The sequence below is a fragment of the Gouania willdenowi genome, chromosome 22, assembly GCF_900634775.1.
Source record: "Gouania willdenowi chromosome 22, fGouWil2.1, whole genome shotgun sequence".
NCBI classification, from domain to species: Eukaryota; Metazoa; Chordata; class Actinopteri; order Blenniiformes; family Gobiesocidae; genus Gouania; species Gouania willdenowi.
This window is the reverse complement of record NC_041065.1, coordinates 25225949-25240576: the sequence shown is the minus strand read 5'-3', so window position 1 is coordinate 25240576 and position 14628 is coordinate 25225949. Positions and strand designations below refer to the sequence as shown.

Sequence of the window (14628 nt, the reverse complement as noted above, 5' to 3'; positions counted from 1 at the left end):
TCCAGTAACCACAAGCGGTTTGGTGCGCCCAATTAAAAAAATTTCAGGTGAAATGCAAACACCTTGACTTGTGTACACACTTGGCAGCCCCCGGTCTTTCCCCCTTTCTCTTCCTAAATGTTTTTTTCTTCTTCTGGTTTGTGACTTTCAGGTCTTTCTGTTTACCACAAGCTGTTCCAAGACAAGGAGCCCTCTCACAGATGACACGGAGGCAACCAGGGGCACGTCCTGGCCCCCTGCAGGCCTGACAGGTGCCTCTGTATGTAACTGCATTTCAAAGAGGTGTATTCTTGGAAAGGACAACAGATTAAAGGACGCCAAACACCGAACAGGGCCATATTAATTTCTCTGTGTGATACAGACGCAGACATGCACGAGGATAGGCAGCCTAGGCCAGGAATGCCGAGCGGTGACGCAGGTTGGGATTTGGTTGACCCTACACACACACACACACTCTCGCACACACTCACACACACACACACACACACACACACACACACACACACACACACATACACTCATTGCCCTACAGTCGCCCGGCCTTCATTCTCCCCGTGCTACTAATGCCGCAAGAAGACTTCACTGACAGATACCGTTCAGCAGATGGTTCTAAAAGCCCTGTTGGTATTTTAACTGCAGGATTCAGTGTTTCATTCAATGCTCAAGCGGTTCAGTTTTTTTCCCTTTCAAAATCAAAAGCAGTAGGTGAGCGAGAGAGAGGTCTCAGTTATGAGAACCTCCTGCTGACTTTTTGATAAGCATTGTTGAGATAGCAGAAACGGCTTCTCGTCTTACAGCGATGACCCGTGAGCACGCTAAGGAGTTCCTTTCATGTGTGGCATCTGGCATCACACTCTCCTGACTGGAAGCCAAAATGGAAAGTCATCAGGCTCCTTCTCCGCTTTCAGCGTCTGTTAAAGTTGTAGCATCGCTCGTGAGGCGGGGTTGGTAAAGAGAATTACCGTCTCGAGGTTAAATCCTAACTTCGCGTTGCCTTGTTTGCCATTTAAAAGGATGATGTAACAGTGTTGGAGGGATGTTTTATATCAAGAAAACAGCTGGTTTGTGATTACTCCTGTAAACTATGGAGATGTTGACATCTTTATTTTCAGAATGAGCTAAATTCAATTTTTTTCTCTAAAGACGTAATGTTTTGTCCATGTAAAGCTACTTATTTACTGAACTGTACTTTTAATTATGGCAGTCGTTTTGGCCATTTCTGTAGCTCAAAGCATATTATGAAGGGATCATAAAGTCATGTACGGACCAAAGGTTGCACTAGCAGATTTATATCCGTGTTGAAAGTTTGTTGTTGGGACTGTTTAGTGACGTTCTCTCAGGGTGTGTTGATACAACAAATCATTCCCTCTACGTGATTATAGATGTTTCTGAATATTTTAAAATACTTGAAGTGTGTGCATGATCTTCAGGGTGATTTTGCACTAATGTTTTTTCAATGCAGTCAAACAAAGCTGGAGACTAAAGTCAATATTTGATATCAGCCACTTTTGTGTGCTTGGTGTTAAAATTAATGTTGTGAATATTGTATACTGTTAAAACAGTGCATCCTGTTTTATGAGACTCCAGCAGGCAGAATTGTAACAATGTGTGTAATCTTCTGGGGCGTTACCAAGTTGTTAACGCTACTTCCGGTAACTGATCATTTGTTGCTGATTGTTTACAACATGCATGCTTGGAAAGGTGTTTTTTTGATCTAATTGTAGCAAACAGCATTTATGTGAACAGTCTGTATCAGGTAACCTGACCGTCATATCTGTGATTGTATTGGTTCACTAAACTTTGATTTGTTGTGATGTTTAAAAAAAACTACTCACAAATACACAACAAACCTTTAAAATCAATAAAATATCAACAAAAACCTCAAACCGTCCGTCTTTTTTAATTAAAAAAATGTGTGTCCAAGAGTAATAAGGAAAAGAAAACAAGGTTCTTTTTTACAGTTTGTGATCAAGTTAGGTTCACTTAGTGACAAACATCATCTCGTACAACAACAAAAAAGGCTTCACTTTAAAAATAAAACAATCCCTGGATTCACCATCCTGTTGCATTAGAGGTAAACATATCCATGGAAATACTACATTGTAAAAAGAAATGGGTTCCAGCATGTCTTCTTTGTCCTAACATCACTTTTATTCGACAGCGTTTAACTCTAAACAGTGTTCGGCCTTTACCAGTCACTTTCCAGCTGGGACATTCAAGCATGTCCTGCGTGTCGGGGATCACATCGCCTACGGCAATCGATCGATGTCCACAAGAATGAAACAAGTCATTTGCAAGACAATTATTGGCCTGTTTCCTTTTTGGTGAAAATAGTCTTTGGAGGTACAGGCTAGAATAATTAAAAGAAGAAACAAAAAGGGGGGAAAAAAGAGGTCTGAGGAGATTTGAGTGTGCAGTTGGTGAAGTGGTGTTTGACGCGTCCTCTTGGTGAGTATGTTCAATTCTTTTTTTTCTACGAAAGCTTCAGGGAAGAAAAGTAGACGTGGGGGACAATCTGGTGTCCCGTCCTCTCTACTTTCAGAATAGTGATGTCCCATCTTTTTTCTCCCCGGCACTCTCCTCGAAGTTTAGCTGCACTTGCAGGACTTAACAACCATGTTTGAAAGCTGCTCGACTTTTGGGGAGCGACCCACGTAGTAGAGGATCGTGAGGGGCTCCAGGTCCTGAGGAACACAGCAGGGCGAGGCAGACGCTTCAGGGTTGAGGGTGTTGTAGAGGCTCAGGAGCTGTGGGTTAATGTGGAAAGAGACACAGACATCAGCAGGATTATATTTATCCATCATCATCTGAACCTGACCATGGAAAAGTTTCCACCTGAATGTCTGAACACATAGACTAAATAGAGATTTAGCACCTTGCATGCCAAGGTCTGTCTCTGGTTTGACAAAATGAGCTATTTGTCATTTTGTCCTGTCACTAAACAATTTACCAGCTGATACATGAGGTTGGTGTTTAATGATGGCCCTTTGTCTCACCGAGCTGTGAGTGGTATCAGCACTGCGCAAGTAGGGACAAGGACCAGAGCAGAAGTTGGCGTAGTACCCTTCAGGCTGATGTATCCATCTCCAGCCCAAATCCTGACGGAAATTAATGTATAGTGGTCGCACGCAGCAGTTCTCCTCATAGTTGCTACAGGGGAGGGGAAAAAAGTAGAAGAAAAAGGGGGAATTGATTTCACAGACATCCCACAATTTTCAAGAGTTGTATACATTTTCCACTCTGTGGTTTCAGTAAGAGAGATGAGAGAGAAGATGACAGAAATTCCACACCAAGGTGTGCCCTTATTTTCCCTCTTGGAGGTAATCCAGGTGTCTTTGGTACTGTCTGTCAGTCTGACAGAGGAAATGCAGAGCTGAGGAAACGGCATGTAAGATTGAGGTAGCAATTTCAAGTGCTTAGACAGATCTGGACTTGAATCAGCTAATCTCTGTCAAACTCGACTCGTCTGGTAGATTAACAAGTGCATTCTGGGTATTCTGCGCCCATGTACGTTCATTTCTGCCATCATTTGAAGCTTACAGTAGGTGAGCGCATGTGTCTTACTTGAAGCAGTAATTGGTGTCAAGTGCCCGCTTGCGTCTGCGGGAGGAAGAATGTGTGTCCAGCCTGTGTGGAGGGAGCATCATGAGGATGAGGTGGGGATACAGCTGCTCCTTTTGTTTTTTCCCTCGGCTCTGGTCGTCGTAGTCTGGTTCCATACCTGTGTGAGAGACTTTCTTAGTCCGGAGGGTAAAGGTCTATCGTTTTAGACTTCGAGAAGTCAATGAGCCGTAACTTTTGCAACACCAGTTATGACTTTTTACATAATTTCTGTATTAAGAACAATTTGCTGAACTTGTTTTTTTTTTTTGTTCTATATTCCTTCCCTTTAGACTGTGTCTGCTCATCCAATCTTTTTTCTGATAGCTAAAGCAGCAAGAATCTCGGGAGAGATGCCGCTGGTGGATATGTACAATCCTCTTTAATTTGGGGCCAAATGTCTGAGCGCCGTCGCAGCACATTTCTCGCGGCCAAGGCAGTCAGAAGTGTTCCCAGGATTGAGGACCCGGGAGCCCTGCGTGCGTTAAGTGAGATAACAGATCGATTGTATTCCCATGCTCTGTCTTTCTCTTCCTCTTGAAAAGGAAGACCATTATCTGAACTAAGGAGATTTCACTTGAGAATCGTTGCTAGAGGAACATATGAGGAACTTTTATTCTGTATTGTGAAACATCACTTTTGAACAAGGCTAGACTCACTCATCAGGTAATGACATCATTTTTTTTATTGATATACATAATCTTATGATCAGCATGCAAAAAAGTCCTTTGATGTTTGGTGCTTCAAGGACAAAACACATCCTTGCAATAAAACTTTTTTCATACAGTAGTGAAAGTAACTATGATTTTTTTTTCTGGATAACAAGATAATGAAGAAACAAGATAAACATAGTTTAAAAACTTCTACTCGGGAGCTGACAATGGAAATTATTTCTCAGGGAAACCAGCAGTGATTCAGTGGTTGATTAGAGTTGACCACCAAGAAACCAGTGGTGAAGGTCAGACAAAAGAACCCAAGTCAAACAAACCAATGTGGTTCTTTTCACTCCGACACAGACAGATCAAACGTGCTAATGAAATCCAACCCAAACACAGACCCATCTTTAGTCGGACCACATCGACTAAAAAACACCAACATTTTCCTTGGGAACATTTGAGCAAACACCAACGACCTCACACAAATTGAGTTACTTGGGTGCATTTCTACCATTGCCGAACAAAAGAAAAATCAATAGCAATGTCAAGGATTAGTCTAATAAACCAATATTAACTAATTCATCATCCATACCATTAGGACCCCTTGCAGGAAGTTGATTAACACAAATTCTCTCCTTTTTGTTTGTTGGTGGAAAGGAAGTAAAACTTTATCTTCAAACTTGGTGCGCCACATGGACCTCAGTTTGACAGAGGTCCACTCATGTTTACAATGTTTGTAAAGTTGTCAAAGAAAGTGAAAAGTAATCGACCAATTCATTAATGGCTGGCTCTGGATTAATATGGGACTCAGAATGGTTAAAAGTAAAAATATCCCTGTTTTGTGCAAATGATTAAACTTCTCCAAAACTTTTCTTTGCATTTTCTCTAATAAATAGCAGTAGGCTATCCAGACACACTGTTGTTTTTATGCTTTGCGCTAAGCTATATAAAGTATTATCCCCCTGCTAGCAAGCGAGATATGAAAGTAAAGCTGAGTGTGTCTGTACTCACTACCTCTGGGCTTCCAAAACCACGTTTGTTAGATTTATGAGCCACAGCTTGTTGTACAGATGAGTTGATTGTGTCATCATTGGTTTAAAATATTCTGATCATTTAGTTTTGCTTTTTTTGCTACTTTGACAAGTACGGTAATAATACAGTGTTTGCACAGAATGCTAACAGCAGCGGCCCTTTCAAAAAATATCATAATTAGCATATGAAATCAGTATATTGTACAATTTAAGGTGAAGCAGTCATATTTTAACATATTTACCAAGAGTGGTAGCATGATGCAGTGGAAGTAGTGAAGTATTTGCACAAGTATAATCATGATGGGTAGAAATGCGCTTTTTTTAGCTGCTATATCCACATGAACCATTTCCTCATTTATACCTTCATTGCATTGGCAGGAAACTTTGTGAAAGACTGTTAAAATTGTCTGTAGGATAGGTAACAACACCCAATAAATCACTGCATTCCGCACCTTTGAACTTAACTTCTAGCACCTCATTGGCATTCTCGATAATATCTCCATTTGGCCTGAAAGTGTGGCAGGGACAGTGCACGCTGATCTCCAGGCCAAGGTTTGTCTCTGAAGAGGGAACAAGAGCACAGCGATGACATCTTTTAAAAAGCTCTTTATCCTTTGCTTTTGAAAAGTCAAAACCTCTTGGCATGAAGTGCAAATGTATTTGCCAAGAAGCTTTTGAGGTGTCCTACTCACGTCGGTACATCAGCCATTCTCTCACTGTCTCTGTAACATCAAAGGAGACCCACTCAGGTGTTCCTTTGGTCAAGACGTTCTTGCCTCCAACGTAGCGCTGCTTGGCTTTAGGGTCATCTTTCTGGAGAATCTGTGTGAAAAGACCAAAATGTGACCCAGCTGCTCATTTACCCCAACACACACACTCATATATGTATATATATGTATATATATATATATATATATATATATATATATATATATAATTCTGCTCACAGAACTAAGACTGGATGTCTGAGCCAGGCTCTCTATGATGCCTTGGGCCAAATGTCTACTCCTCATGGAAAAACTGACTCCTTGTGCTGATATCCCCATTTTGCAAGTTAATGCCTGTGTGCTTCCCCCTTGCCAATGATGAGGACCTGGCCGTCCTTACATTAACTCTTCAAAATTTGACACAAGCTTCTCATATTTTCTCTCTCTGAGTTAAGATTAAATAACCTCTTCAGGGCATAAACGTCTTTGCAATGTTATCACATAAAAAAATCTCCACTGTGTGAAATACAGACATCCATATCACTACCAGCAATGCTGTGAACAAAGGTGTTTCTCTCTATTGAGAAATATATGTTTGTGTGGCAGGTCCAGCACTATGGATAGCCAGATTCCTGAACATTGTCAGCATCTAATCTGCCTTCCTGTGGGAATGAGGGGCCAAACAACTGCCAAGATCAGAACTCTACCAATCAGCTGTAAGTGTGGGGGCGAGCTATGGCAGCTCCGTTTACTCCCCCAATGGGTGACTGTGCTCCTATCTACTCCAAGGACCCTGAAAACAATCTGAAGGCTTGACAGTCTTTATTCAATGCTGGCCAGAGCCTTGCCTTAGAGGTAGTATGCAGTCCGGAGACGCTTGTCTCACTGGCAGGAAGTGCTGGAACCTGATCATTATTCGTAGTCTCTCAGGGGAGATTAATGAGGAAGCAGAAAAAAAAAAAATACGTTCTTGCCACCCCAGATGCAGACATCCACCAGATGTATGTTTGAAAAAGAGTTCTCATGTCTCATGAATGCACTAAAGCAGAAGTAGTCTTTCTATCTGTCCCATGTTTGTCCCAGTTATTTTAACAAGGATGACAATAGCAATGCAACAAGACTGAGAGCAGACAAAGAAGAAATCTAGAGGATAATATTCTGAGGTTCCATAGAGGCGCCGCTTTTGAATTCATCCTAATGTAGAATCCATTTACACAAAGCAGATGGAATAGTGATCCGCATGTGAAAAAAGTGTTAAGACATGGGGATACAAATGTTTTGAAGTTTTTCATTGACCTGCTAAGGCCTTTTAAAGTAAATGGGGTATGTAACCACTCCCACCCAAGTGGGAATGAACGGTCACTTCACTCACCTGGTAGAGCTCAATCCTCTGCTCGTTTCTCTTTGCGTTGGGGTTTGGAGTCCTCAGGGCTCGAAACTCAGCCCGGAACAAGTTGGTGGCGTTCTTCTCCATGATGGACACGTTGAAGCGGAATATCTTAGAAGTGATACCCTTAGGGCAGTAGGGAAGGTCATCTGCAGGAAAAGAGGAAATAAATGCTTACATGAACCAAGATCAGATTGACTGTTATTTAAAGTCCCTCTGAGATATAGAATACCTTTATGTAACCTACTGTATATACAAAGGCTGTATTGCTTTCTCTCTCTCGTTTTGACTTTAGATTGTAACAGAATTCAACCAAGCCTTTCTTCACAGATCGTGAGATGTAATATGTCTGTAACCCCAAGCTTTAATTTTGTGGATTTATACATTTAGCGACAGGGTTTTATCTAAAGGAACTTATAAGAACTGATCTAAACAAAGGCTTAGACTAAGATTGTCAACAAATAAAAAGTGGGAAAGCTTTCAAAGACAAGATTTGAGATTAGATCAAATTTTGTACCTCACTTTGAAAAAAAATAGATGGACAATATTAATTAATCCATTTAGAAATAATTAGACTAAAACTAAAAAGACTTCAAATCAATGATCTTGATTCAGCTTATGCCTTTTTTCACGTGATTAACTCAAATCAATAAGGACGTTAACTTAGAAGTGATCCAAACAAAGGCATGGACTTCGATTGTCAACAAATGAAAACTTTAGGTTATTTAAATAACCCCGGTTCTATGAGTAATATGAGTGAGATGTTTCACTATGGGATGCACTCCCATCTGCAGCCCTCAGAAGCAGAAAACGTGTAAAAAAACTTATTTGAAATGATCCAATCAGAAATCATTAAAGTTAAAATCAATGATTCAGCTTTTACCAGAACACTAACAGGAATAATAAGTGAAATTCGATGACCAAATAGACAGAAGGTGGAGATTTGTTATGATTTTCTCTGGGATGGACAGGCTGTCCTGTAGAATACGACCAAAATTTGTCTCGTCAAACCTATTAACTTTACAGAGTAAGAGCAAAAACTTTAATTTTTTACCTATTTCTTTAGAGACATTGCCACGATCCATCTGCTTATTTCAGCAGTCTGAGTCTGCAACAAGTTGAAGTCATTAAATGAAAACCAAATGTCCCATGTGGTAATGGTGCCGTCTAAAGCGGGACAGCAGCACGCTCCTCCTTCTCCTCCTCCTCCCACCAACACTTCAGCCTGACAGGTGCTCAGAGGACTCGGACGGAGGCCAAAGCATTCCCAGGGAATCCGAGGTTTATCTAGGAACGTGGACTCGCGTGCAGGAGCAGAACATTACCTGGACGGGCAACCGAGGAAGGAGACGAGTATTGCAGGACGGCAGTAGTTAAATATGCTCTTTAGTATGTTGGTGTGTGTCTGCGTGCTGACCTTTAGCGGAGTTGGCTAAACAAATGGCCACACTGTGATCCTATCTGAAAAGCTTCCTGTTGCATTGAAGCTTTCCCCGTCTCTTTAATACCATAATATCATTGAACAGTTTATTATTTTAACAGGCCTAGCACATGCAGTGTTGAGCAAAACAAGCGCATAGTTTGTTATGAGCCAAGTGGAAACAGTCCTTTACAGCCAAGATTTGGCTAATTTATTACCTCAACCTCCAGTTTTATTGCTAAGCTACAGATTTTTTCTGGTGGTTGAAACAGGGCATTGCACCTTTTGGATAATTTTCACCTCTATAATTTTTCTTTTCATATTTGTGGACAAATGGAAAGTCCTAATTTAAGTTGGATCTGTGTCATGCCAAAGGAACTCCACGTTTTCAGGAATGTGTACTTAATTTGACCCACAATTCTACTCCACTGTCCTCTGAGTCATTATCTGATATTTCCACATATTATTTTCAACTTTTTCCTATTTATAGGTGACCTTTTCAGCGTTTATCCCCAGCCAGATATCTGTCCAATGTTTCCACGCGATCCTAAAGGAGGGACGCTCAGTAGCCTTTTCCTCCCCTCACCCACTCATCCGTCCCCCACAGGAGTTGGAAAACCCCACTTTGGGGGTAGATTTGAAATTCTAATCAAGTCTTTGGTTTCCTTCTGGATGACCTCATTTTTCCCATTGCAGTGGTTTTAGGTGGAATTTGCATTAGGGAAGATTTTTGCCAAACGTCTGATAGAGAGTTTGGTCCATGTTGATGAGTGGACGGGATCAAAAGTAGATACTTTATCCCTTTACTGTCAATTATTAAGCTTTAAGAGTGAGTACCAAGCAAAGTTCCCTTGTAAATGTATTTAAATTAATTAATTCCTGGAAGTGCTACTGTAGATATTATGGTCCTAACTTCTGGTTGTTTTTTTGATCAAGCTAGTCAGGCGTTATGCTCATCTTTTAAAACATATTTTGAAGTCATAATGTTATATATCGAGATTATATTATTACCTTAACCAAGAAAGTAATACTTTCACCAGCGTTTATTTATTTTATTCATTTGTCTGTTAGCAGGATTACGTCAAAAGTACTTAACAAATTTTGACAACATTTGAACCAAAGACGGACCTTACGCAATGAAAGATTGCATGTTTCTCATCATTGGCAAAGTTTCAAAAATTCATATTTCAGGTTGTAATTGACAGATCTTTGTGGAAGTAGACTATGTTATGTCAGGTTGGTTCCTCAATTACCCAAACCAAGTTTCATCTATTCTGGATCGGAAATCTGGATTGGTCATTTTATTGGGATTTTACAACAAAATGGGGGTGCCCATACATTTGGACCTACTGTATGGTTATTAATGGGGATATGAATATCTTCCAAGGCTCTAAACGAATATGGCACCATGATCAGGATCACTGATCCAGATAACTGTGAATATCTGGTGAAGAGGTAATATTTGGCACTTGGTGGAGGTTTGCGCTCTCTGAGTGCTTTTTTTTATACTATCCTAAATTGATATAAGATGAAGACTACAATGGGGAGTTTGGACTTCTGTGTGCAACATTTGATCGTGTGTTTGGCATTAAAGTGTGAAGCCATCTGTTAAACTCAACAGTTTTATCACATGTTATCTACAGTATATCACACTGGATGTTTCACCATCTGGAAGTAGATGGATGGTCCTTATCAGCTAATAAATGACGGATTTCTTTTTGGGGTTTTATTACTCTAATTGGAACATTTAGAAAGTGCAGAGGTAGTTACATTAAAAAATTAGAGAACCATTTTAAATAGCTGTCATTTTTGCGTCGTCACCTAACTTTGGATCTGATTTGTGTAACTAAAGCCTGGGGACGGACTTGAACGGTTCTGTACGTGGAGCCTCGACCCCATCTCACCCCCTGAGTCACACCTAGCACTCAGTGTCACGGATTCTCCACTGACACAGAGGCTCTCCTATTAAAACCTCCTCAGGAATCACCTCCATCTGCCCTTTAGCCCAGAAGAGGGTGATGTCAGTCTCTCCTGAGCTTTCTGGAGGTAAACAAAGGAAATAGGAAGCAAAAGTTGGCAGGTGCTAGCCAGCTGCTGAGGTGTCTCGATCTCTGAAAGTGGAACAGAAATCTCTTTGGAAAAAGACTAACCGGAGGTCCAACTGAAGGCCTATCATCTCCTTAGGTTTCTGCACCTGGAATTTGAATTTATTTGCACCATGCGTTTCCAATTTTCTATTGAAAAAAAAAAAAAAAAAAAGTATTTTCATATAAACATCCTAACAGTTAAAGAAAAAAAAAGGTTTGTCTGTATGCTGAAGCTCCAAGCAACTTATGTATTTTATTAATCGGACTAAGTAGTCAGTTGCTGGCCACAACAGAAGGTGAGATAATGCGATGAATCCCTGTTCAAAGGAAAAACAAGTTTTTCCCACTTGATTAAAGATAGGGAGGCAAAAAAGAGAAAGAAAAGAAAAAGAAAAGCAGCAAAGGCGTGGGAGTCAGCTGGAGAGATGTTGTTTCTCCGGGAGCAGGCCAAAGACCTCTGTCTCTATTTGTTCAGATGACATCATCTTTCTACTATCCCATATATCAGTTACTCTGCTGTCCTCAGCATGAGCCCTCGTTTTTTTTTTTTTTTTTCTTCTGACCCAACAATGAGTCAACGATTGGCTCGAAATTTCACTGAAACTGCACACTCCGGTCCACGAGGCTGCCTCCATGTGTAGATTCCTAAAATGTTATCGTGTCTCAGGTCATCACACACACATGCACCAGAAAGGGAAGTTCTTAATTGCTATGCTGTCATAGTTATGCTTCATCTGAACCACAGATACCTTGTTATGCATAGGCAGTCGTGCCTAACAAAGTATTGTCTGGTGCTTTGGAGTATAAGAGAGAAAACATTCTGTTTAACTTATTAGCCGAGCATGAAAAAGCTCAATCTTGAGCAGAGTCCCACTCACTCCCACTTTCCAAACACTGTGCATGTAAAAGTCATTATATCCAGCAGGAATGAAGATGAGCTACAATGCAAAATTATCTAGGTGACGGACATTATGGAGCTCTCTCATTAGAAACCAAGTTCTCTTTGGAGTTACATAATGTAGGATGGGAAAAAAAGAGATGATTGTTAAATAATCCAAGTGCCTTCCATTAATGAGCTGATGCGCTAATTGTGCTGCCAGGTGTAAATCAAAGCCATGTCTTCGTGAGCTGCTAGTTTAACACACGAGAGCAATGATGGGTCTTGATCCAACACTTTAGAATTCTGTTTGCGTTGGAAGCTCTGACTAAACCTGACAGGTATAGAGAAAGCTAGTTACTTTAAATGCCAGAAGTTCTTTTTGTGCCATTTATGGTTTTAAATGGAACCAATATATGCTCTGTGTTTATAGATTTTGGTTAATCATAGATCAGGGTTCCACTACCAACAAGCCAAATATTCAATGGAGTCAGATCATAAACACAGATTTTAGTGGGGAAATGGAAGTGGGTGACAGTGGATGAAAAAAAGAATTTGGGGGACCCAAAGGCCAGAAAATGGAAATGAGGTATTGGAGTTGGCATTAAATACATGAGACCTAACAGCCTGAGAATTTTCCTCGCTGAGGAATGTGTCAGACTTAGAGCTGGAGTTCCCATGGCTTCAGTGTGAGGTATGTATGAGGAATGGTGCTCATTCCAATTAGACTGTTTACTTTGCCCCTCTCCAATGCGCCACGGTCGCTGGCGCGTCTGTGCGTAAAAGCTACACAGGCACGAGTGGACTTCAGACCAGCTGGCAAAATGAGATGTCTATTCATCCCATTTATTCGTAGTCCTATGGGAGGAATGAGGGATGAGTTTTAACTCTTCTGTTGCTTGTGCGTAAAAGAGATTTGGGAATGGTTTGCGCATTGGGAACATAGAGACAAACAGGCGAAAGAATGAGGGAAAAACCAACAGACTCACTGTTTTCTGGTGGCCCATTGATCATGTTGAACTTGTAAATCTCTTTAGCGTAGTACTCGGTCTCCGTGTTATCCTGGCCACAGCTCTGCTGCCGGTCTCTCCCCAGCTCCTCAATGAGCTCCTTGGTGCTGTTATACAGGGCGAGGACCTGGAACGGCACTTGACTGGGACCTGTTGTCTGAGGCGGACTTGTCATTCGGAGCTTACTGAGGATCTGTCCCCGGACCGCCTCCACCCTCTTCTTCTTGATGTGGTCGATGTCCACAGTGGTGCATGTGGAGAGCGAGAAAGTCACTGTCACACAGTTAGAGAGGAGGACAAACAGAAGAGCTCTGCCCAGATTCATCTTTCGCTCTGCTTTCGAAGTTTGATGGAGAGAGAGACAAAAAAAAAAGAAAAGGAAATAAAAAGAAAATTGGATTCAGATTTGATCTCAAATCCAACTTTTTTTTTTTTTTTTTTGTTTTTGTTTTTTATTCAGGTCGTGAATGAGTTCTGATCCTGGAGGAATCCCATTTTCTCAGGTGCTCTGTCATCTTTGCCAAATGCGCGTTTGCATGGGAAAAACTCTGCCATTTTCAGGAAAATGATCTCAACTCTTCATCAAAACGCTCACTCCTCCTCATTTCCCCCCCTTTTTGTTTGTTTGTCTCATTCAAGCATCACCCCTCTCTTTAATTCACAGGGGACCGATGTCTGCACGGTGGTTCAGTGTCTCCATCGCCTTGGGTTCGTTCATCCACGTGCGCTGTGGAGTCGGTGCGTCCCTTCCAACAGCCTGCAGTACACTGGGACGCTTCCCTCGCTCACTCGCTCTTTATAGAAAAACTAATGTGACGTGAGGGAGGAGGGCAGAGGGCGTTCAGCCTGTGGTCGGACACAGAGCACAGAATTAATTTAAAAACAAGAAGAAGAAAAAAAAAAAAAAAAAAATTACAAAAGTTTCTCTTTTGTGAATCCAATACTCAGCCTATTGGGCAATATAGGATTTCGTAAGCGCACACAGAAACAGAAACACCCCCTCAGATAGCATTGATTTGTCAAGGGAGTGTTATTTCCACTCTTTTGTGGAGGAGACCAACTTGTTTGTTATTGATGTGAATGTAATTGCAAGTTAGCGGCTCGTGTTTGTTTTGTGGCTCATTTTAAAATTGAGACGAGTCTGACCGTGTGGGCGGAGTTTTTACTACTGAGTCGTGATTTTAATTATATACTATTTTATTTAACTGCATTAAAAAAAAAAGATTTAGAGGTAAAACAAGAATTTCATAGACGATTAAACAACGTTAACAAGAATTCTTGAAGCTTCTACACCAAAGCCATGATCACCGCAACACTGTAAATTAAATAATGCACAACAGCGACACCAAGCGGAACAAAGGCGGTGTTACAGATCAGTATAAATGTTATGTTACGTCACAATAGTAATTATAATAACTATAGAGTTATCAAAAACGATTCGTGTGTGTGTGTTTGATAAATAATTAAAAAAAAATTCTACTGCAATGTGTGCACTTTTATTTAATCGTTATTTATTCAATCCCTATTTGATTAGCAGTCTTTTACTTAATTCTGTACGTTTTTGTTCTTTTTTTCTTTGTTTATTGTTTATTCTTTCATTTGTAACATCTGTAACAAAGTGATTTCCCCCTGGATTTAGAAGCAGAAAGGTATTTCTGATTATGGTTCCGAAACATGAAAAACTATTTTAAAGTATTGATTAAACTCAATTCCACTATAGTTGCTACTAAATATTTTTTCTTGTATTTTCATGCATATTTATACATAATTAATTTATGGTGTTAAATAAATGTAAATTTTTTAATTGTTAAATGGATCTTGTACAGTGTTTCTTATTTCTCTATAACTTGTAT

The 14628-nt window shown here is 40.5% G+C and overlaps 2 protein-coding genes across 9 annotated transcripts in view; one reads left to right on the top strand and one right to left on the bottom strand.

Annotated features, from left to right (window-relative positions):
• Positions 1–2380, top strand: part of ttll5 (tubulin tyrosine ligase-like family, member 5) — a 72448-nt gene extending 70068 nt beyond the window's left edge. For 7 of the 8 annotated variants that reach the window (XM_028438037.1, XM_028438036.1, XM_028438038.1 and 4 more), the window contains one exon: positions 152–2380. In XM_028438037.1, coding sequence (XP_028293838.1) covers positions 152–204 — 53 coding nt within the window. In that variant the 3' untranslated portion in view covers positions 205–2380. The remainder of the gene's footprint in view (positions 1–151) is intronic. The other variant, XR_003672819.1, reaches the window with a different exon arrangement.
• Positions 1885–13536, bottom strand: tgfb3 (transforming growth factor, beta 3). The gene is made up of 7 exons (XM_028438075.1): positions 12755–13536; positions 7367–7530; positions 5980–6109; positions 5740–5847; positions 3565–3721; positions 2997–3150; positions 1885–2747 (listed from the first exon to the last, which is right to left on the bottom strand). Exons 1-7 carry the CDS (start codon positions 13098–13100, stop codon positions 2589–2591), a joined length of 1218 nt encoding a protein of 405 aa, XP_028293876.1. The 5' UTR covers positions 13101–13536; the 3' UTR covers positions 1885–2588.
• Between the last annotated feature and the right edge of the window lie 1092 nt (positions 13537–14628).